Source organism: Saccopteryx leptura, chromosome 1 (genome assembly GCF_036850995.1).
Source record: "Saccopteryx leptura isolate mSacLep1 chromosome 1, mSacLep1_pri_phased_curated, whole genome shotgun sequence".
Lineage (NCBI taxonomy): Eukaryota > Metazoa > Chordata > Mammalia > Chiroptera > Emballonuridae > Saccopteryx > Saccopteryx leptura.
In genome coordinates, this window is record NC_089503.1 from 128036373 (window position 1) to 128059821 (window position 23449).

Genomic DNA, 23449 nt, shown 5'->3' on the forward strand with positions numbered 1-23449 from the left:
GCATTGTCCACATACTGGCGCCTCAAATAGGGACCCAGCTGGCACTCAAAGGATGAGTGAGTGACCTTCTGCAATGGGAAACCTCTCTCACTCTTGAGCCCCGCAGGCTCAAGCCCTGCACACCCTATTGCAGAGTAGGTGAGTTCAAGTTTGTGAAGAGGATCTCCATACTTACTGGGAGAATCTCTCTGGTCTCAATCCCTGGATTGAGGACGCACCTCTCTGGAACCCAGATAGTTGGGCCCAAGCTCTCCAACGCGTTCATTTGGCCGAGGTACATGAAGGACAAACCTTCCCTCTTGGCCTCACTCCTGCCTTATTGGCAATACATGCCCACTTGACAGGTGCTCCTGCTGAGGACCCTCCGCCGGTCCCTAAGGTCCTACAGGCTACTTCTCTTTCAGAGGAACCCCAACCTCCGTATTCCCCTCCTCCTGTAGAGGAAGAAAAGGGTTGGGCCAACGAGTTTGATGGACTTGCAGCCGGGTGTGCAGAAATGAAACTAGATACATTAGAAACCGTGCCATCAGCTCCATCACCCGAGGAAGCGGAAGTCACTACTTCCTCATTCCCTGCCGGGGCTCAGTGCCCCACCCCAGCCTCTCAGATGCCATTTTCTACCCCAACTCCAACACGTGATCTCCCTATAGACCCATGGGCCAGCCTATATGCCCCCATGTGTCTTTTTTATTTTCTCCCCTCGTTTGTTTGTCTGTTTTGTCTATTTTTCTGTATCTCTCGCTCTCTCTCTTCTCCTCCCCTCTCTCTGAAATGATGCTGGAAGGACCCAGCCATGGCCAAGTGGCAGTGATTACACCCTCTTCTAACACAAGGGAGAGATTATGCTTTGTGTTTTTCAGTCAATTTGGATCCCAGGAACCCCCCGAACCTGCTTGACAGGGTTTCTTGGGCACCCACTAAGTGGTTCAGTCTTCACTCATCCAAAGCTACAGCCCTGGCCTCCTCCACACCGACTACGCCTGAGGGGAGGAGGTCCTCAGTGCTCCAGAAGAAGACCTTGTGGCTGGCAAGCACACTCCATCACCTGGGGGGATGTGGAGGCGTTAGCGGAGCAAGCCCAGAGAATTGCCCCTGATGGGCACCAGGCCCTGGTGCTCTGTTCTTGCTTGTGTTTTCTATAGTGATTTCTGATTCCCAGAGGCAGGCAGACCCCCACATCTGGGCTGCTTTTCCCCACGCTGGCATAATTATGCCTGTTGAAGTTAATAGCCCACAGTTTCCAGCAGTATCTCCCTTGTGACAATAGTGGCCAGGAATCCCAACAGTAGAACAGCACTATATGGGGTAACTTCAGTGACCCAATGCTACTTAAGTTTACTGTGAATAATAACACTGTCCCCTCAGTGGGGTGGGTCCTCCTTCGAAATCATACTACGGTGGACTTAGCTGAAAACAGTACTATTAACCAAGGCTCAGTATTTGGCCTACAAGGCCTCCTCCCCCTAGCTACCAACAGCTGGGCCTGCTCCGCTAACCTTGCCTTCCCAGTGTTGCCTCTTTCCTGTGGCAAGCCATCCATTCCATGTTTGGATGCTGGGACCTTTGTGGGAAGGGGGCGTGCATGGACCTACATCCATCTTTTACAATCAAAATGGAACTGTGTTTAACAGCACCTGGAAGGTCTCTGTAATGCAATGGGAGGGAAATGACATCCCGACCCCTAGGAGGAATCCTCTGTTTAAGACCCCTGCTCTATTTCCTAACTAGTCAAACATTACAGAAGCTTGCCTCATTGTTTAATCCAGCTAATCTATTAGCATATAGTGTAACAGGTATTATAGTTGTTTTAGTTCTAATAGGGTTCCATTGCATAATGCGAAGCATTCAGAAGCTACAACAACAGCAAGCTGTCATTCATCAAGTCCAATTGGCTTTAATTAAAAGAGAAGGGGGAAATGTCCCTGTTCGGGTGCCAGCTGTGGACAAGTCCTGCCGGGAGTGAGGACGACGGAGACGCAAAGACCCGACGCGGGGGACCAGGTTCAGTGACACAGATCCACTTTATCCAGGAATTAAACTAGCTTATATACAGGGGTTCAGCCTATAGGGTGTTACAGTGTGTTCTTCAAAGCCAATGGCTGAAAAGGTCAGGGAGCTGCCTGGTTAGTGCTGACTCACTTCCTTATAGCAGGTGAGCTCGCTCCTGGGTGTGCCTAGGAAGGTTTCAGGTGTGGAGTGTTCTCACAACATTGCATCAGCCACAGGTGCTAGGAATGTGCTCTGCGCTCCACCTACAGCTGAGCGAACTCTTGGCTGCAGAAGCTCAGAAACAGTAGCTACACAGAAGCACAGATTTCCAGTCCTTTCCAACGAGCTCCTACATCTTGGTCACTCTTTGGGTGACTAGCCATGTTTATCTTCACAGATTGCTCTGAAAGCTTCCATTTTTCTACCAAAACCAGTGCTTTATAAAGACTTCTTAACGATTCTGCCAATAATTATTTCCTATTTGAGAAACAGTAGCTAGCTTATCACCAAACCCCAGAACAGACTGAACATTGAACATGGACCACCAAGTCCCCATGCCATCTGAGATGTCCATCACTAATAGAGAGTTGTGTGATCCTCCAGGCCATGAAATTGGGTGTGCACAAAGGCATCCCATCCATGAGTGAAGGTGGGATGCAAGAGTTAGGGCTCAGAATAGGTCTTGAATCACAGTAAGTTGCATGAGCAAACAATATAAACACTCATAGCCTTTACTCCTGCTTCACCTGCCTTCTCTCTCTCTCTCTCTCTCTCTCTCTCTCTCTCTGAACCTGCACCTATGTCCTTATAGAAAGTTCCCTACACCTAAGGAAATAAAAATCTAGCTGGTTCTGCAATATACTCTAGGGCTGCCTATGAAGAGAAAATTAAAGAACCATAACTTTGAGCCCCTTACTTGTATCATCCTCCAGAGGATGAGCAGCTCTATCTATGGCAGACTGATTACAATTGACCTCTTTCCTGATGGAAGGTGCAGCACTTTGTTCTCACTTGAGTTGAACATCTTCTGGATTTGGGTTTTGCTATCCTGTCCACAATGCTTCTGCCCAAACAACCATTGGAATTCACTGGTCTTACCCTTTACCTCATTATGCTAAACAGCTTCCTCGATTGAAGGTGGAAATGAGTTTCTGAAGACTCACTTCCAGGGCCTGCCTATGGATAATACTGTGTAGAGCTGGGAGAATGACCTCCAGGATGCAGTAGAGGCTCTGAACAGCAACAATTCATGTTACTATCCTCCCACAGCTTATGTTCATGGATAGAAAAACTTACTATAAAATATCAATTCTCAGTAATGAATCAATAGAGTCAATATAAATACTAACAAGAACCCAATAGAATTGTTTCATATGAAGATTGTCATAGGTGATTGTAAAGTTTATATGGAAGAACAAAAGAATAACCAAGAAACTTTTATGTCTGACCTGGTGGTGGCACAGTGGATAGAGCATTGGCCTGGGATGCAGAGAAACCAGATTCGAAACCCTGAGGTGGCCGGCTTGAGTGTGGGCTCATCCAGCTTGAGAACAGACTCACCAGCTTATGCGTGGGGTTGCTGGCTTGAGTGTGGCATCATAGATCAAGTCACTGACTTGAAGCCCAAAGTCACTGGATTGAGCCCAAGGTCACTAGCTTGATCAAGGGTCACTCATTCTGCTGTGTCCCCCAGTCAAGGCACATATGAGAAAGCAATCAATGAACAACCAAGGTGCTGCAACAAAGAATTGATGCTTCTCATCTCTCTCCCTTACTGTCTGTCTGTACATATATATCTGTTCCTCTGTCTCTATGTTTATCTCAAAAAAAAAAAAAAGAATAAACAAGAAACTTTTAAAGGAATTGCACGTTATTTTCCCTGATTAATATACTTATTACAAAGCATTAGTAATTATATTTTGTGTGTGTGTGTGTGTGTGTGTGTGTGTGTGTGTGTTGCAGGCATAAAAGTGAAAGAAAACAAGCAATGGAAAAGGATAGTCCATAACAAACCACTCATATAAGATTTTGGTATGAGAAAAGCATAACTAAAATAGATCAGAAAAATTCATTCTTCACAATGAAAAAATATATATATAAGTGGATCTTAAATACTACCTCACACCACACACCTGTCATGCATATGTAATATATGTATATTTAATATATGTGTGTTATAAAATGAATAAAGATAGAGAATGATTGCCACAAAGTGTGATATGAAACTGACTTCTGAGAATATACAGGGAAAAGGGATAGATGCAGCATACAGATACAAACACATTATTGGAAATGGTCTAGTATGGACAAGGGTTCATGGTTATTTATTTCAGCATAAACATAAAAGTGAGCCAGATAAAGATTAATAAGGATTGTGCTTGAGAATCAAAGATTAATCAAATTAATCAAATAATAAATCCCATTCTGTGTACCTAAAGTCCAATCACAAAGGACATATGTCATATATGTTTACATTAACTGCAAGTCAATGATAGGAAAGAATTAAACATTAGATCTGCCATATGTTTGAGCTGTGTTAACATTTCTTCATTCTCTTTCATTTGCATTTACCTGATCTCTTTAGTCTATGAATTTCAAACATCAATAGCTTTTTATTGGTTCTAGTAATTAACTAGCCTAAAATTTTATGTCCTTTATAATGTCTACAAATCACTAGAAGCTGCAAATCTTAATAATTTTGCCCTCTATTTTTCATATAGCTTTTAAAAATAATACAGGTCATTTAAAATACACTTACAATAATTTAGTCTTGAGAAGCACGCACATAGGAATGGAAGCCAACACCTTTGATCTCTGGCTGGTCCTAGCTGTAATATCCCAACTTCACTGTGTCTGACAGATAATAAAGGATGTTGGTGGAAATAGATAGAGCTTCTAACTCTATGATCATGCAGTCAGGATCACACATGTCATTATAATAGTGATGACCTACTACCATCTGTAGGGCTACGACCCTAGAGACTCGACTTATTCCTAGGACTCTCTAACACAACAATAACTATCTTGAGAAATCTCAGGAATTTCAACGATCTAAAAAAAGTTATTATGCTTTATGTCTGTATGTTTCAAATAAAATAAATTGTTCATATAATATATTTTAATTGCGCTAATAATTGAAAATTCCCATTTCAAGGACCAAGTTTTTTAAGTGACTTGGTCAACTCTAAGATACAATTGGCTGTATGCATCCCTGCCAGTCATGGTCCAGGTCTATATTCTCGTTCCCTCTTGGATTGGCATCACTGTTCATTCTAGGACCCTGGGCAGAGACAGAGAACTGGTTAACAAAGCTGCTCTGAAAGGTTTTTCAGGTTGAGACTTGCTTTACTGTGTCCATCACTCTGTCCCGAGTCTGGATCCTGGGGATGAAAGTGTAAACCCAAGTACGAAGGAGGAAGTATAAAAATTATTTGTAATATTGCCAGCAACAGTCCAGATTAACAGTTCATCTAAATCTCTCTTCATCTCCCTTCCTTGTATTTTTATTATATCCTTATACAAAGAGGGCATGAATAAGCATTAGTAAAGTTTTAATTTGGTCAAATGGACCAAACACATGAGCTAACTCAACAACCCTTTCTCTCCTCCCAAATGCCTCTGGTGGCTGCAAACCAGAATCACCAGATGTGTGTTGCTTCCCTAGTTTGGTACTGAGGAATCACGTGGTAAATATTTTATACAACACTATCAAAACTAACAAAATTGAAAAATATGAACATTCACATGAGTGTCAACTCGGCAAGAAATATACTGCTAGGGAATGTTAAATTATGTCAAAATGTGCTTTTTTTTTTCTGAAGTTGGAAACAGGGAGGCAGTCGGACAGACTCCCGCATGCACCCAACTGGGATCCACCCGGCATGCCCACCAGGGGGCGATGCTCTGCCTATCCGAGGCATTGCTCCATTGCAACCAAGGCCATTCTAGCATCTGAGGCAGAGGCCATGGAGCCATCCTCAGCGCCTGGGCCCATTTTGCTCCAATGAAGCCTTGGCTGCGAGAGGGGAAGAGAGAGACAGAGAGGAAGGAGAGGGGGAGGGGTGGAGAAGCAGATGAGAGCTTCTCCTGTGTGCCCTGGCCGGGAATCGAACCCAGGACTCCTGCACGCCAGGTCAATGCTCTACCACTGAGCCAACCGGCCAGGGCCAAAATGTGACTTTTAAAAAAAATCTATGCTTCATCTCTTTTTCTAATAACTCAAAGTTATACACACAATAGCTTTCATATAAATAGAAACATAGTCCATGTTCTTTTATGCCCAGGTTTTAAAATCCTAGTACTGAATTAGTTTACAATGAGAAATACAGCTACAGGACCCCTTGATAAGGAAAGGCCCCTGGGGTACAAAAATAACAACAGTAACCTACATTTAGGGGGTACAATAGGTGTCTGCCACTGTGCTAAATGCTCCTATGATCTGAGCTCCCTGATCCTGGTGACCTCATTCATTTTATTTCACAGGTGAAGAAACTGAGGATACAGCAGACACATTAATGTGTCAGGAACATGCTGCACGTCGCAAAATAGAGTCATGGATCCAGGTCTATCAACAAGTTCTATGCTCTTAACCAGTAGGTTACATGATGAAAAAGACAGCTGCTAAGGCAAACATACCTACACCCTATATTACAAATGTTAATTAGGCAACTATGAAATGGTTAGTGCTATGTTAAATATGGGAAGTACTATACTTCTTCCTTGAAAGAACTAACAATTAGTTGGGGAGACGAGAAAGATTCACAAAACTATCCTGCACGTCAGATGACAGGAACAACGTAGTTGTTAAACAATTCTGTATAGTTCACGAGCTTTGCAGATGTCAGAGGCAGAAACCACTGCTGACAGGGTGCTCAGCTAAGGCTGTGCTGCGCACGCTCTAGAACCTGAGAGTGTTCCCATGCCAACATCAAGTTCTAGAAAGGAGGGCTGTGCCAGTGGATTACACACAAACACCCAGCTCTGACGCTCCTATCGCTAATAGTTACTGATCAAACATCCCAGTTAATACAACCATAAAACACCTTTAATTCAGTAATAGATCAGCTATCACAGTGTCATTACTTCTTAAATAGAATGTTTGATTTAAAATTATCAGTAAGTTTCACAAACAGTTTGATCGGAATGGATTTTATATGCCACCGTATTTCTGCCAGGGAGTGCTCAGACAACGAAAGCAAAGCCACAAGGGGATCCTCTGCTTAATAGGGAAGACGCTGGGGCTATTCAGCAAAATGAGAATAAATGATGCCTCACCTCAGTGAGCTCATTATAAGGAAGCATCTCTACCCAGATTCTTTTAACATTAAAGAGAATAAAAGGGAAATATAACTCCATTATATAGAATGAAGGTTGAAAATGCTCACATCAGTATGAAATTTCAGCAGGAAGACAGCTTTTTGTGCCAGGGCCAGAGATGGGCATTCTAGACCTTCAGTGAGTTCTAGAAGAGTTCACCCAGGAAAGGTCAAACATGTTGCACCCAGTGAAATCACTATGGTGGCATTACCTTGAGGAAATGAGCTAACCTCTTTTGGTCTGTTTCCTCATCTGTAGAATGAGAGCCCTTCCAACTCTAATGCTATGTGGCTATGTGTTCTGTTCCTTCAGTGAAAATGCAGCTACAGAAGACTCATTAATGACAATAGTTCCTGGGGACATATTCTGTGTCAGGCATTATTCTATGTGCTTCATTAATTTGAACCATCACCTTAAAAGGCAGGTACCATTTCATTTACAAACAAAAAAACTAGAGCGTAGAGAGGTTAAAGAATTTTTCCAAGATCACAGAGATGGAAAGGGACAAAGCCAAACTGATAAATGCATTGAACCAGACTTGTCTCTGCCTTTGTTAAATGAAGAAAGCAAGGTACTGTGCATATATTTAATTATGCACTTTAATATCCACTGGCTGCTTCCAAAGTCCTTTCTTGCTATCCCTCTAAATTAAACTACCTTTCCTGTAGAAAATTATAGTTTTCCTTGTCTTCTGTTTATACTACAGTTAAACTATAAATAAAATGATTTAGTGAATTACAAATACCTTCCAACTAAGATTTTCCTGCATGTATAGAAATGCTCAAGCCTGACCAGGTGGTGGCACAGTGGATAGAGCGTCGGACTGGGATGTGGAGGACCCAGGTTCAAGACCCCAAGGTCGCCAGCTTGAGCGCGGGCTCATCTGGTTTGAGCAAAGCTCACCAGCTTGGACCCAAGGTCACTGGCTCGAACAAGGGGTTACTTGGTCTGCTGTAGCCCCCAGGTCAAGGCACGTATGAGAAAGCAATCGATGAACAACTAAGGTGTTGCAACAAAAAACTGATGATTGATGCTTCTCATCTCTCTCCGTTCCTGTCTGTCTGTCCCTATCTATTCCTCTCTCTCTGTCTCTGTAAAAAAAATAAAAGAAATGCTCAAAAAGATGTATCTTTAGCTACCTCTACTCCAATTCCTCAGTATTTCCCTCCATCTCCAGAATTACAGGACTAGAGCAAGTATGCATAGAATTTCTTGCTTCTTCCAGGAGATGACAGGTGTTCACCTGCGTTCTCTAACCTTCCAGCCCTCCAAAAAGTGTTGAAGGATTGACTTTTCCTCATGGACATTCTTCCACCCACTGAGGACACTGAAGTGTTGTCTGCAATAATAAAGTCATTGGGGTGGTTGGTTGGTTCGTTAGTTTGAAAGAATTATGATTCTTTAGCTATAAAAAGACAAAAAAAACCACTGATATATCAGCCCCTAGAAAAATCCCTAATACTGGAAATTTGATTTTTAATAAAAAGTACTTATGGTCATTGTTTTAAAGATTTTGTACACTAAATTACAGTAAATTCAAGAAGTTAGATCATATTCTCAGTCAAAATCATATTCATTAAAGTACATACATATTTAATAAGCCCTGGCCGTTTGGCTCAGTGGTAGAGCATCGGCCTGGCATGCAGGAGTCCCGGGTACGATTCCCGGCCAGGGCACACAGGAGAAGTGCCCATCTGCTTCTCCACCCCTCCCCCTCTCCTTCCTCTCTGTCTCTCTCTTCCCCTCCCACAGCCAAGGCTCCATTGGAGCAAAGTTGGCCCGGGCACTGAGGATGGCTCCATGGCCTCTGCCTCAGGTGCTAGAATGGCTCTGGTCACAACAGAGCAACGCCCCAGATGGGCAGAGCATTGCCCCCTGGTGGGCATGTTGGGTGGATCCCGATCAGGCACATGTGAGAGTCTGTCTGACTGCCTCCCCATTTCCAACTTCAGAAAAATACAAAAATATATACACACACACACACACACACACAAACACACACACTCATATGGCTTTCAGTATCATACCAAATAGCACACAAAAAATCTATTTCATTGTAATATCTAACCACTTAAAACTTATGGAAATACAATTTTTCCATTCCAGTTGAAATATTGACTATTTCTAATTATAAATTTTAGCCAAAACAAACCTGGCTAGAGCAAGCTGGTATTTTGACAAACAAACAAACAAAAAAAGTCAACCTTTCCTAACAATGACAGGCAATTTTTGAGAAAGCTGTCTGAGTCAAGGTCAAGTCATAATAAAGGAGAGAGGTTTTACTTCTGAGAAAGGGTTTTCTTGCATTAAGTAACATGAATCAGTCCTAGAAAATGAAGTAACATCATAAGACTTAGACTACTTAAAGTTTGGTCTCATTAATTCCTGGTTTCCCAAGGTCAGGGGTAATGTTTAGTTTGCTCATCATGCCCAGTGCTATCATTAGAAATTTCCATGATAAGTACTGGAAAATATTTTCATATTATTAAACAGAGTTTAAAAATTCTAGACATGCTATCATAGGTTCATTTACTTTATTTCATGTTTAGATAATTCTTAATACATATGGAATTAAACTTATTGAATAGCTTGTTATGCATCAAATAGTTAGGATGGTGAAGTCTCCATTCAGGATTTATTTTTACAGTACAATAAAAAGACTGAGGATTACTATAACTTCATGATCGATGGTGCAGAATCATGGGTTGACCATAGATTGAAATTAAATGAAACTTAATAATGTCAATTAGAAATATACAAAGTCAAGGGAAAGGTTACTTTTTCTTTTTAATAGGGATTTCCAACCACTTTATGCAAAGGCAATTACATATAGCAAAAAATAAAATAAAATCACTAGGTACTGTGCTGATGCTAAGATCATTCTGCAATCCAAATGTTCTCAGATCTCTGGATGGGCGTCAAGAAATCTGCCAGACTTTTTCTACTACAAGAACTGATGAAAATCAAAATCAGGCAGATTCATGGGAAAGAAGGAATCTATCCAGGATTGCAAGCAGCAAAAATAGATCTGCTGAGCTCCTGAATTACATCAGAGCCTAGCTATTCTAGTAAAGTGCTGGAAGATGGACACCTGGGTGGGCCCCAAGCAGCTGTCTCCATCTCCCAAGGTAGATGTCTCGGAAGCCAGGCTCGTCTCAGCCTGAGAAATGAACTCACACCTCTCTATGCAAACACTGCTCTGTGTTAACACTATCCCACCTTCTAATGCTCCTACCCCAACCATCTTTAACTATCTGGATGGAGAACATATTTTGAAAAGAGGAATTACTATCAATAACATCACTAACAGCAAAAGAGAAATGAACTGTCAGGAGCTCAAAATTGTCCCAGTTCCTCCTAAGGTCTAGTTTTGGAGGATGTGGCCCATTCTTCCCAGGATTTCCCACTTCCCATTGGGCGTGCAGCCCCAGTTCCCACCCGAAGCTAGCTTTTCCACTACCCTCTCTGGTTATGGAACATGTCTGCACAGCCTGTCACCTCCTGAAGGATTTACAAAGTAGTCAGACCACGGGCCAGGTAAAGCAAAAGACCAGGACTCATCTGGATATCAGCCTGGGCTCCAGCCACAGAACAGAAAGTGCCCATTTTGTGCTTAAAATGATTTAGCTGAATGGCAGGGAAGTGTAGAAATAATTGATTGATCAAGGAAAAGTAAAATTGCCTGTGTAAACTTTGTAAAAGGCAACCACTCCAGCATGTGAAATGGATCATAAAGGAATTGTGTAAAGAAACACAAATACTGTTGAAAGATCAAGACAAACCAGAGAAGGGTGCTTTCAACTTCACTCCACTGAATCTCTGATTGGCCCATTCAGGAACATCTATATGAAGGAGGTCAAAGAAATTAAAGATCTATGTCATAGCAAACAAAGCGATGTGTGTAGGGGAGGTATGAACTTCCCACTTGTCCTTAAATAAATTAATTGCACTATAAATAGGCCATCACCTGCTCCTCCTTTTCCACTTAGAAGAGAACAAGCCAGAACAGGTTCGCATTACAGGTTCAACAGAATCACCAACAGCTATGTCCTGGCAAAACAGATTTCCATTGGAAAACTGACATGTTTTCTTCCCTGACAGTACTGGAACAAAGAGGAGATGCATTTAGAGAAGCTGCTTGCCAGCGAGACTGAGAAGTCTCTCTCCAAGTTTTTTTTGCTCCTGAAAGTGGTGAAGAGTGATAAAGATGCCACTCCCAGCAGCACTGAATGCTGGACGGGTTATAAGGATGTAACCCGGGTTATAAGGATGCTGGATTGCCCTGAACTCACACCCAGGACACAGGATCTAAAGGTACTCTCTGCTCTCTGCTTTAAGAGCCAGTTAGGACGTGTGGCATCATGATCTCTCCTACACTCTGCTTTTAGTTCTAACCTCACTGTGTTCCAGCAGAAGACAGCATCCCCTTTAGCAGTGTGGGGAAAAAGAAAACGCTACTTTTTAAAAGAACCTGGTGATGGTAAGTTTTCTAGTGCAGAACGTTTGAGCACCATCTGGCTCAGGATATCAGAAACAAATTGCCAAATACCAAAGACAGCTATTTTGCACACTGAGTGAAACCTGAGCAAACATCCACGTCCTTGCTCAGTGGACACAAATGTAGGTGCATATTTATAGTCTAAGCTTAAAAAAATATATCGTTCAGTAGGTACATCCCCAGATCAACCACTGCCCAGAAAAATCTCACTGGGCAATCGATGCCTGCCCCCAAAGCTACACAAACATATCTAGGCGGTGCAAAAGTTTGAACTACACAAACAGAGGGATCAGTGACAGGAAGTTTACCGCCATCTACAGATTTTTCCCTCACTGCTCAAGGGAGCGAGTTAAGGATTTCTTCTTGAAAATTACAAATTGGCAAAATTGGCATCAGCTGTTGGATTGCATGACGCTACTACTGATGAAATCTACTTGAACAACCTGTATACAGCAGTACACACGGCTAACTGCCGTTCTAGAAATAGGTAAGCACCGTTGTGCGTTACGTATAGACTCAAAGGATGCAGATTGACAACAGGTCAACACCACATTCCTTTCTGTCTATAGGACTAAACACATACGGATTTAAAGGCAACGATGGACGGTTATATACTTTTTAACATGTTCCTCCTTGGTAACCACTTTCCCAAGCCAGGCTTTTTACAGAGTTAAAATAACATACAATTCGAACTGAAACACCAGCTGAGGGGCCGTGCAGTGGCCTCGTACAGCCGGAGGTTGGTTTGGATGGAGACCCATCGGGGTGGATGTGGCAGGTAGAGGCGCGAGTGCGGAGCGCAGCGGAGTTTGCCTGCGGGTGCACAGAGAGGGGAAAACGCACGCCCCGCGTTCCATCTGGTGGACACCCTGGCAACTTTATTTTGGACAGAACCGTCCAAGGAAACTTTTCTTGTGCCCGAAGCCCTTGCTTGCGGCAGGCCGGCCGCGAGCAGGCGAGAGGGACAGGGAGCTGAGCGGAAAGAGCCGCCCGGGCGGGATGTAGCTCCGCGAGCTCCGTCCCTCTTCCCCCGGGGTCCGGGAAGGCGCGGGGGCCGGTCCCGCAGGGAGGCCACTCACCAGCCGGAGCGCGAAGAAGACGGCGAGCAGGGCGAGGCAGGAGCCCATGACGATGAGCAGCAGGAAGACGATGAGCGGGTGCTGCTGGCTCATGCAGTAGTAGGACTCGTACAGCCAGTCCCGGGACCGCTGCAGACCGTCGTCGCCGCCGCCGGCCGCCGCCGCCTCGGCGCGGTCCCGCAGGTAGCGGCGGCGCCGCATCGCCTCCTGCCACATCGGGGCGGCTCGCAGGGAGCCGGCCGAGCGAGCCCGGCCCGGGGCTGCGCCGCCCGCTCGCCCGCCGCTGCCCGCGTCCCACCCCCGCGCCGCCTCGGTCGCCCGGCTGCCCGCGGCCGGAGCTGCGCGCAGGGGCCTTGGCGCGGGCGGAGCTCGGCGCCCGGGGCTGGGCGCTGACGCGCGGGCGAGGGCCGGGCGGCGGCCTTGGGGGCAGCTCCCAGCGCCGCCGCTGTCGCCGCGGTGCGAAAGGGGGCGGGTGCGACAGGGGCCCCTCGGCCCGCCTCTCTCCACCCCGCACGGTGCAGCCCGGCCTCTCACCACCGCCGCCCCCCGACGGCCCGTCTGGCGGATGGGAAGGAGTGCGGAGAGGGGTGTGTGTGTGTGGGGGGGGGGGTCACTGGCCGCGCCCCGTCCCCTCCTTCCGCCCTCCCACACTCAGCCACAGCGCTCCACTACCTCGGATCTCAGCCGGGGGGTTCCCACTCGCAGCCCCACTCTCCGCTTCCCACTGCGCTCAGGGCGTCTGGCCTCCAGTCCACTAGCTCCCAACGCGACAGGGAGGGATAGATACTCCCACCCTCCAGGGCCCCCGACCACTGGGTGGGCTGCGGGAGCCCAGAGGTACTCCCGTTCTCTTCTCCCCAATCTCTGAGCACGGCAGGGAGGAGACGCCTATTCCTGAGTAGCCCTCACTCAGGGTACAGCGGAGACTCACTACTTGTCACTCTCTGGGGGAACTAAAGGGGGTTCTACTTCCCACCCCCCTTCTTAGTGGGTAGGGTTTCTCACCCACCTCTTCTAGGGTGGGCTTCCCACGCTCCTTCCCGCTGTTACAGAGGCACAAGGGACTTCCCTGTGGAGACAAAAAGGCACTGGGACACTGAGTCTCCTCAGCAAGGAACAGTCCCCGAATGCGCAATGGAGGAGTGAGGCGGCCGTGACTAAGTGCTATACCCCCGCCACGTCCTCGGAGGCAACCTCACTTGCGTCCTTCACTTTGCAGCTGAAGTCACACTTTGGAGGTACCCAGTGGGCTAAGATTTTCCAAATCGGAGGTTTAGGGGGCGCACTCTGGTCGGTCACGGTCCCATGGAACCCCTTCTGCCTGGCGGAAAGGGCGCCGAAGGCGCGCCAAAGGAGCCTGGTTGAGCGCCGGAGTTGTCGGGTGAGCTCTAGGATTCGCCCCCTTCACGCCACCTTGAGGGACCCGGCGGGAGGCGCCAAAGACGCAGCTGAAGCCGCGTGGGGGCAGCGTTCCCTCTCAACACGCCTGGGAGTGGAGACCTCTGGTCCTTGCCCTGGATGACAGGGGCGTCACACCACCGCTCTTCCAAAGGAGCCCATCCTTCTAGAGCATTTTTCATGTTCGAGTATTGTCTGGCCCAAAGATCCGCAAATCTCACCTCCTCTCAAAGCCTAAGGAATCCAAGGCACAAGGACCCTGCCCTCTTCTGACACCAACAAACAGCCCACGGGTAGTTTCTAGGCACGCGTGGTCTCTTTCAGTACACTACCAGCGCTCAGGACTGGATTCCGGCACACCTGACTTCTCGGAAACCTTCCTGAACCGTCCCGCTCCCCGCTCAGGCTGCCCCACTCCTGAGCGAGGACATGTGATCTGGGTGCCAGTGACCAGGACCCAGGCCATGCCAGAATAGAGGACCGCGAGCTTTCCTGGGGTGGGGGTGGGGGTATTTTTAGCAGCAGTTAAAGCCTGTTCTGCCCAGGGGTGATTGACCAGAAAAAGGCACAGCTCCGCCACCCGCGGTGTTGGGGGAGAGGAGGGCTGAGAGTGAGATGAAGGGGTGAGCTGGGGTCTGTGCCTGTGCACTGGATCCTTGGCCCAGGGTCCTGCCCCACCAGGCTCCACCTGGTCAAGGGCCTTCCCTCCTTCCCACACCAGGAGACAAGGAGAAATAGGACAAGGAAATGTATGGGAAAAGTTCCCTAATGTCTGCTGTTGCTCCTACAACCCATATTCGACAGTCCTGGAGTAAAAATGAAACTCTGTCCTCTGTTGGGTTAGTTGTCTGAAGTCTAGACCCTGCCTTGCCTGCTTTTTCTTTTACATTACACCACACTCGTCAACTATATCCAGATAATTTCCATCTCAGCCTTTCCTGCTGGCCTAAACCCACCCACTGGACTCAGTTCTTTCTTTTGGAGCAGGGGATTCTTGGGTTTTGGTGGTTCTGAGAGCAAGCTGCCAAGACAAATCGCACTGACAAACATCTAGAACCAGATCTCTCATAAGAGGACACGTTTGAGTGAGAAGTTGGCCACAGTTTCTGCTGCGTGGATTCTCTTTACTTCTCCAGCTCTGCCCAAGGTCTTTCTGGGTTTTGTAAACCAAAATTAATTTTAGACTGTAATAAAGAATTAAAAAAAAACTTATTTGAGGAAATAGAGCTTGAGTCTGGGAGACACAGATTCAGGCAGCAGCCTAAATTGTGTTTCCCGAAGGGGAGGCCACCTTGCACGGCCCAGGTTTCCAATTCTGTCTGGTTTCTCTTTTCCTTTTTCTTATTTATAGTATTATCCAAACCTGGACACTTCTGATTGGCTCAACTCTCCCAGTTTTCATTGGTCAGTATTATGTGTCCTAATTGGTTGTTATAGGGCAATTCTGATGGGCTGGACAGGTCTTAGTCCATTGTCCCAAAGAGATACCAGAAAGACTCATAAAATTATGTTTTTGGCTGCGGTAAATGAGCAGGGCATTCTGCAAGAAGCCAGGAGTTCAGTCTGAAGTTCTTTCCAGTATATGGAGTGTGGGAGAAACCCCTGTCAGCAAATGGCCACTAGACTTTTATTATTCACTAAATTTGGGCCCTGGATGGGCTATCTGGAGTCCATCTCAGCAGATGAATTCCTTCTCTTGGTTTGCATCAAATGGATCTTTCTTCTCAGAGTCCACAATTTGGGCAGAGCTGTGCCTTTCCAGTCCTCTCCTGTTGGAGCAACAGATCCATTATTCATCTCGTCTCCAATTCTTGATGCTTCTTTACCCTTTGTGCTAATAACCGCCTGCTTTCACCAACTCAAAAAGGATGGAAAAGGAAATAATCTGTAATTTAGGTGTCTGGAAAAAGAACTGAAAGACTTGTGAGGGAAAAGTAAAGGTTTAATTAATTATTTTCTCCTTCGTTCCTGGGGGGAAGTCGGGTATTTTTAACAACAAGTATCTATACCAAATGTATATAATCCACATGTTAAAGGGATTGTTATGAGGCTTTGAGGAGATTTTGTAAATGCAGGGTTAAACTAATTACAGAGACTCTGAATGGAGGGAATTTTGCACATTTAAGCCTTATGACATTTTTTATCACTTATTCATTCATTTGTTCATTCAACAAATATTCACTTTTTGACCACCATGTGCCAGATGTTAAGAGAAAAAAACCTATTCTGGGACCCTTGTAGGAATTTCCAATGTACTACTTTAAGAAAGTTTACAAAACTAACAAAACTAAACATTCATCTCCATCTTCCCCAAACATTTTACATCTCATCATCACAGAAAAAAGACTTTTTAAAGAAATAGAATATAAAAATCAAGGATATTTCCTGCTTCCCTAAGATTGTATCATATTTTTTTGTTTGGTTTTAGCTTTGATGCTTATTTTTATGGGGACCTCTGCTGTTGCATAATGTCGAATACAAAATAAAATGTGAACCAGCACAATCATTATAGTTATTCTATCAATCTTTCTTGAATTAACAGCACAAAGAATGTCTTTTTAAAAGTCCAAATAGTTTCTCTTTGAAAAAAAAATAATAATAACCCACAAACAGCATGAAGTGAAATGAAAAATGCCCTTTAGTACAAAGTCAGGAGCAGGAAGTACAAGCTCCCACAACTAAAGGGTACACTTAAGGAACAGTCTACTTCCTTCCCACATCTTGGGGGTAGCAGGGTTACGTGTGCAGAACAAAAGGGTTCTCTCATTAACTTACTCCATATCAACTTATTTGTGACAAAATGCATAAAGAAACCGACTGTGAAAGCTCTAACAGGACCTAAGGGAGCAAAAGAAAAAATATGAGCATTAGGAAGGAGACTTCATTTTTCCTGGAACGCTAGAGGGCAGCCCTCCCTCCTCAGAACCTAGCAGACTGGCAGGCAAACCTATGGGTGTGTGACTTAGGCTGTTGCATAGGCCCCGCACTTGGTTTAAGGGGCTGCTGTCACCATCTTGAAGTTCTCGGTAATTTTTCAACAAGAAGTCACACATTTTCATTTTGCCCCGGGGCCCTGCAAATTAGAGAGCCGGTCCTGCCAGCTGGTGACACTAACCAGTACATACTTCCATCTCTGCCTGCGTGCGGAGCCTCCGGGGTGCAGGCTTGAGAACAAGCAGGCAGGGACCGCAGGCCACCTCTACCCTCCTAACCTGGTCATCTTTCACACACACTGTGACACACCTGAAGGATGATAAATCGAGTAAGTAATCGTGCTGCAGGACAGGTTTTTGAATCAGTGGCTTGTGCTCTAAAAAGAACTCATCTTCTAGTTCCTATTCCAAATCCAGTTAGATTAGCTCAGTCAATAGGGAGCTGTTATGCTCCTCCCAATGTCACAGTGCTCTGATTAAATAGAGGCAGGCAGGCAAACTGTGCCAAGGACAGACACGGACATGTGCCAACCCAGAGCAAACTGTAAGGGCTGAGCACAGAGTATTTCTCTACATACTCATTTTTTTCCTCTGGCAAATACATCACTGAAGTTTATATAATAAAGTATGAACAGTATGTCAACAGATTCATTATCACCATGAAATATGTCTTGTGTACCCAGATAACATTTACATTTTTATTGAACTAGACTCTGGATGCAGAAACCACACAACCATAGCCAGTTTGTGGCTCCTAGAAGTGCCATTAACTCTTTGAGCTCACTAAGGAGCTCTTTTGAGGTTTAGTATTTAGAACAACAGAAAAACTGGTTGAATGTAATATTAACATGCTCATTTTTTTCCCCATCGGTGTGGGATGATTTTGATGTCTTTGAAAGATCCTACTTGCTTGACTGATTTGATAAATTATTCCTCAAGTGAAAATATTAGAATAAATATTTCATAGAATCATCTTTCTCACTTAAAAAAAAAAAAAAGAATCAGCTTTAAAATCTGATTTTAGGTGACTCATTGGGAATTGTGGTCCTAAATAGGTGAGAAGATGGTGTAAGTGTTTTGGAACAGACCTTTCATGAAACTTCACTGCTATACCAAAGTTGGTTACTAATACTTTTTATCAAAATCCACTGAGACGCTGGAATTCATTTCATGAGCACTGGGAGGAGGGAGAAGAGGTTAATGACTAATCAGGCTACTGTGTATCTGCAACCTTGTAAGAAGTATTGATTTTCCTGCTCTTGCTCAGAGAATGAAATCTATAAGCAGTGACTCACAGAAGAGAGGTGTGTGCTCAGGATCTGTTGCTGAAGGGGTTACAGGAAAAGGATGCTTAATTAGCTATCTTTAGTGGATAATTCAGATACCTTGACTTTTATTTTTATATTCTTTAAGGTGTCCCTTAAAATAGTCAAAGAGTAAATCAATCACACTGTAAAATTGATAAATAATGTACTTTGAAGAAAAGATATGATGAAATGGTCTCTATAAAAGGCAGTGCTGAGACATACATAGTTCATAACTATTTCTGTTCAAGTCTGAATTCATTCAATTCAAGTAACTTAAGATTTTAAGCCACTCTACCACTGTTTGATTCATGATTTTATATTTGAATTTGAAATTAAATTAAACTTGCTGCTTGTGTTATTCCACACTGTTGGAATAATTACCAATATTTTTATAACTTTCTTAAAGTGCTGGATTTTTGCTTTATCTCTGATACCAACAGTAAAACCTCCAAGAAGATGTAAACACCTCTGAACTTCAGTTTAGTCATCTGTAAAATAAGAAGAGTAGACCGATTCTTTTAAGAGTGTTTCTAATATGTTATTCTTACCCTGGGCTGGGGAAGGGGTGGATTTTAGTTGAACTTTTTGATAAAGGAGAAGGAAATCACATTCAATAAAAATAAGTGAACTGTACCTACTCAAAAAACTTTGCTAGGTTGTATGTGAGCATTTGATAGCAAATTCTATTTCCTTAGGTATAAATCCAAGAAGGAGAACGTATGGTAGCTTAGTGGGTAGGTACAAACTCATTTTTGTATTAGGGTGGTGTGTCTTCCCTCACTAGAAGGTAAATTCATGAAGGGCATGAGATTTTGTTTCTTTTGTTCACTGTTATAGATCTCTATTCTTAAGATTTGCAAAACTCATAGTAAGTGCTTAATAAATGTGTGTTAGATGAATGAATGACTGCACGACTGAAGATATAAGGTAATGTCACTCTTTTAAAAAATGAGTACAATTGACAAATAATATCAGTACATTATTTTTATCAGAACTAGATTTGATAGAAACATTGCCCAGATCCTGAGGCAGTTATATGCATCTAAATATTTGCTCTTGGCAGTATATTCCTATTTCTAAAAATCTCACCATTTTTAAATCCAGAAAAGGCAAGCATCCAGGCTTATTTTGTAGTCTGTTTTTATAAAAGTATGATAATTTCTATCAGTATGGACAAGGTTTTCTAAACCCTGTTTTGTTTTTAAATACAATGTTTAAATACATAACTATATAGTGACTACATTTTCATGTAAAAACTAACTAAGGAAAACTGTCACAATAATAAGTGATATTTCAAACAGAGAATCCATCAGGCTTGCTAGAGGAAACAAACTCTGCTCTGTCCCACACAGGAACCCCCTGAGCTGCACGTCCTGGCCTCTCCCTTCCTTCAGTGCCAGGTGCTGCTGGGTCAAGTGCTGGGTGGGGGGAGGTTGCTGAGTTCAGGGGGCCAGTTGCCTTAGATTAAATAACCTCCAAATGGCCAGATATGGTTAACGTGCCAACTTTATCTAGACAGGCTGTATTTACATTGTTACTGGGAAATACTGAAGACATCTTCACGCTCAGCAGGCTAAAGGAATAAAAAAGCAACCTTAAACCTAAACTCTCATTATTACATTACAGTCTAATAACTAATACATGAAAAAAGTGTCTGTCTTCCCTGCTGGGGTAGAGTTGCTCTTCACTTCTAAATATATTTCCCCTGCGAGCCAACAAGTGGATGGCTCATTTTTAGGAAAAAAAAAATTTTAATGTTAATATTAAACTATCTGTACCTAAATATAGAAGATAAATATTAGGCATGGAGTTTGCTCAATGTTGATTCAAATTGCTTTATAGCAAGTCTCATTAGAGCACCCAGTAGCCACTTTTCTTAAAATCTAAAGTTTGCAATTAGGTATCCAGCTACAATAATATATAAAAATAAGTAGTTATACTCAGTCTTTTTAAATTTTCAAACAGTGTAGACAATTATGACTGTGATGGACAGATTTTACAAATCTAAGATACAGGTCCCTGTTGCTAACTTTCAATATCGATGATGTAGACAGATATCCACTAGCCTTCTTTACTTTTCTTTCAATGGTATTTTGTCAAAAAATTTAACAGATAATGGAGTTGTGAAGTGTGACATCAGGAATCAAAAGTGTGAGCATGTTGCAATGAAACCAGATTATTCCAATGACTCACGCATGAACCACCGGACATTTTTTTTTCATTTGAATTCTTTCTATGAGTAAGGTACTTTTGACCCAAACAGTATTCAATGCTTTCCTTCTTTGCAGTCTATTCAGTGTTTCAGTGAATTATATCTAATCAAAGTGCAATATAGAATTTATGAAAAAATTTTTGTACTTAGTCTGGTACTTAGATTCCTTTCAAGACCCAGAGTTTAAGAATGGGCCCTCGTACTAAGAAGCCAATTAACATAGGAATTTGCATGAAGAAATATGGAACAGCCATGTGGGTGAAATGCTTATCAAATACATTGACTGACTCAACCAAAAGCAGGAGCGGGGTACTGGTTCCATCCAACCTTTTAACCTACTGGTCGTGGAATGAATAAACTAGGGATGTTAAACACTTTGTATTCATTTAAAGGATGGTTACTTGTGCTTGTTTCTTTTTAACCGTTGGCTTGGATTCATATGTAAATTCTCATACAAACACACTTTATAAGACCTTTAAGGAAGGGACATTTGCTTAAGCTATTCAATCAAGATCAAAATCCATAGTCATAATCTTATTTTATTTATTATTATTATTTTCACTGTAATATGTATGTAGTCCTGTAGCCCTCTGAGTTGCCCTGTTTCTTTAAATAGCTGGAAGATTTTCTGTTTCCTATCAGTCTGATGATTGACTGAATAACCTATTTCCTAAGAAGGATTATTGAATTAGAGGCAGTTCTCTGATTGCTCTATTTTAAATAATACTTAATTAAAAAGTTAATTTCAACTATTTGGGAATTAGGTGGCATATAAAGTCCAATTATCTAATAGTTAGTGGAAGACAGAGGTAAAAATAATTAAAATATAGCCAATTTTAAATGATTTATGAGCATATAAAGACTCTAGACTTGATTATCAGAAGTGTATACTTAGTCTCTTTCATAAAGATTTTATTTTTTAAATCTTTAAAATAAAGTGAGAGGGAGAGAAAGAAAGGGAAAGGAGGAGCAGGAAGCATCAACTTCCATATGTGCCTTGACTAGGTAAGCCCAAGGTTTCAAACCAGTGACCTCAGTGTTCCAGTCAATGCTTTATCCACTGCGCCACCATAGGTCAGACCCATGAAGTGCATGTTTAGCCTTTGAGGCCACATTTTCAAAATGACATTGAGAAATTAAGACCAGAGTGAGGATGATACCCACTGCAGGACCTGAGAGAACTCCCATGCTCTGCTGCTTGGTTTGCTGTGTGCAGCCTTATTGGCAGAGATTAACCTGGAAAAGTGACATGTCACAGGGGCACAGCACAGTCACACTTAGGTCCTGTGAGCCTTCTTTGTTTTCCTAGAAGTGCTTTGAGCTTTCTCACCAGCCTCATTTCTGCTGTGCCAAGAGGATAAAAAGCAGATTCAGAACAGTGCAGTCACCAATCTTCAACTGACAGGCCCGATACCGATTTTACTGTATGGTTAATAAAAACAATCTTTTATAAAATTGTTGCCATTATAATTGACTTTATCTAATGATTTTTTTAAAAACAGTTTTACTGTAAAATTATATTTAACTGTTTTATTATCTGTTTAGAATATTATGTACATAAATATAGGAAATGATAAAGGTTTTTTGACAGTATCTTGAATTATACTCTAAAATAGTAGTTTAAAAGTTCTGATTTCTGGAAAGAAAGAATGGCTATATTGGAACAACTCTCTGCAGATAATAACAAACAACTCTGCATATAGATGCACATGCATGTTCACACGCACGCTATATCCAGGGAAAGCATGAATTATAGCTGACTTCTCATGAGAAGCAGTGGAGGTCAGAAGATAATGGGATAGTAGGATGATATTTTTAAAGCAGAGAAAAACACATCTTCACATTAACTAAGAATTCTACATAAAACAAAACAAAAATTTGAAATACTTCTAAAACAAAGTCTGAAAAAATTAGTCCCCCGCATACCTGAACAATAAGAAATAGTTTTCAAGATGAAGAAAAATGACATCAGATGAAAATTCAGATTTTAGTTTATCTAAAAGAAAACTAAATATTTAAAGTAAAATTATTACATTAAAATGTAGAGTTTTGCCTGACCAGTGATGGCACAGCAGATGAGCATTGACCTAGGATGTTGAGGTCTCAAGTTCAAAACACTGAAGTTGCTGGCTTGAGTGCAGTCTCACCAGCTTGAGCACAAGCTTGGTAAATTGAGAGTGGGATCATCAACATGACCTCTTGGTTGGTGGCTTGAGCCCAAGGTCACTGGCTTGAGCAAGGGGTCACTGGAGCCACTCCCACGCCCATCAAAGCACCTATGAGAAGCAATTAATGAAAAACTAAAGTGCCACACTATAAGCTGATGCTCTCATCTCTCTCCTTTCCTCTCTCTCTCACTAAAAAAAAGAAGAGGAAGAAGATGGAGTTTATAGCACATACTGTATAAAATAACAAAAGTAAATTAAATTATGACAGTAGCAAAAAAATAGGTGGGTAGGTTAAATTATACTTTCAAAACCTTTATATTCTGTGTAAATTAATATTTATTAGGTTTAATTAGGCATTAATAAATCATCATTGCATATTTTAATTCCTAGAATAACCACTAAAAATTTAAGGTATAGCCAAAAAGTCAATAGAGGTATTGACTTGAAATTTTAATAGCAATAGACTACGTTTGTTTTGGGGTTTTTTTGTTTGTTTGTTTGTTTTTAGTGTGGTTTTTTTTTTTTTTGAGAGACAGCAACAGAAAGAGG

General features: G+C 42.8%; 1 protein-coding gene across 3 annotated transcripts in view; it reads right to left on the reverse strand.

The window, feature by feature from the left end:
• ADCY2 (adenylate cyclase 2) overlaps positions 1-13431 on the reverse strand; it is a 412700-nt gene extending 399269 nt beyond the window's left edge. For all 3 annotated transcript variants that reach the window (XM_066374716.1, XM_066374707.1, XM_066374698.1), the window contains exon 1: positions 12883-13431. In XM_066374716.1, the coding sequence (XP_066230813.1) occupies positions 12883-13098 (216 nt within the window). In that variant the 5' untranslated portion in view covers positions 13099-13431. The remainder of the gene's footprint in view (positions 1-12882) is intronic.
• Between the last annotated feature and the right edge of the window lie 10018 nt (positions 13432-23449).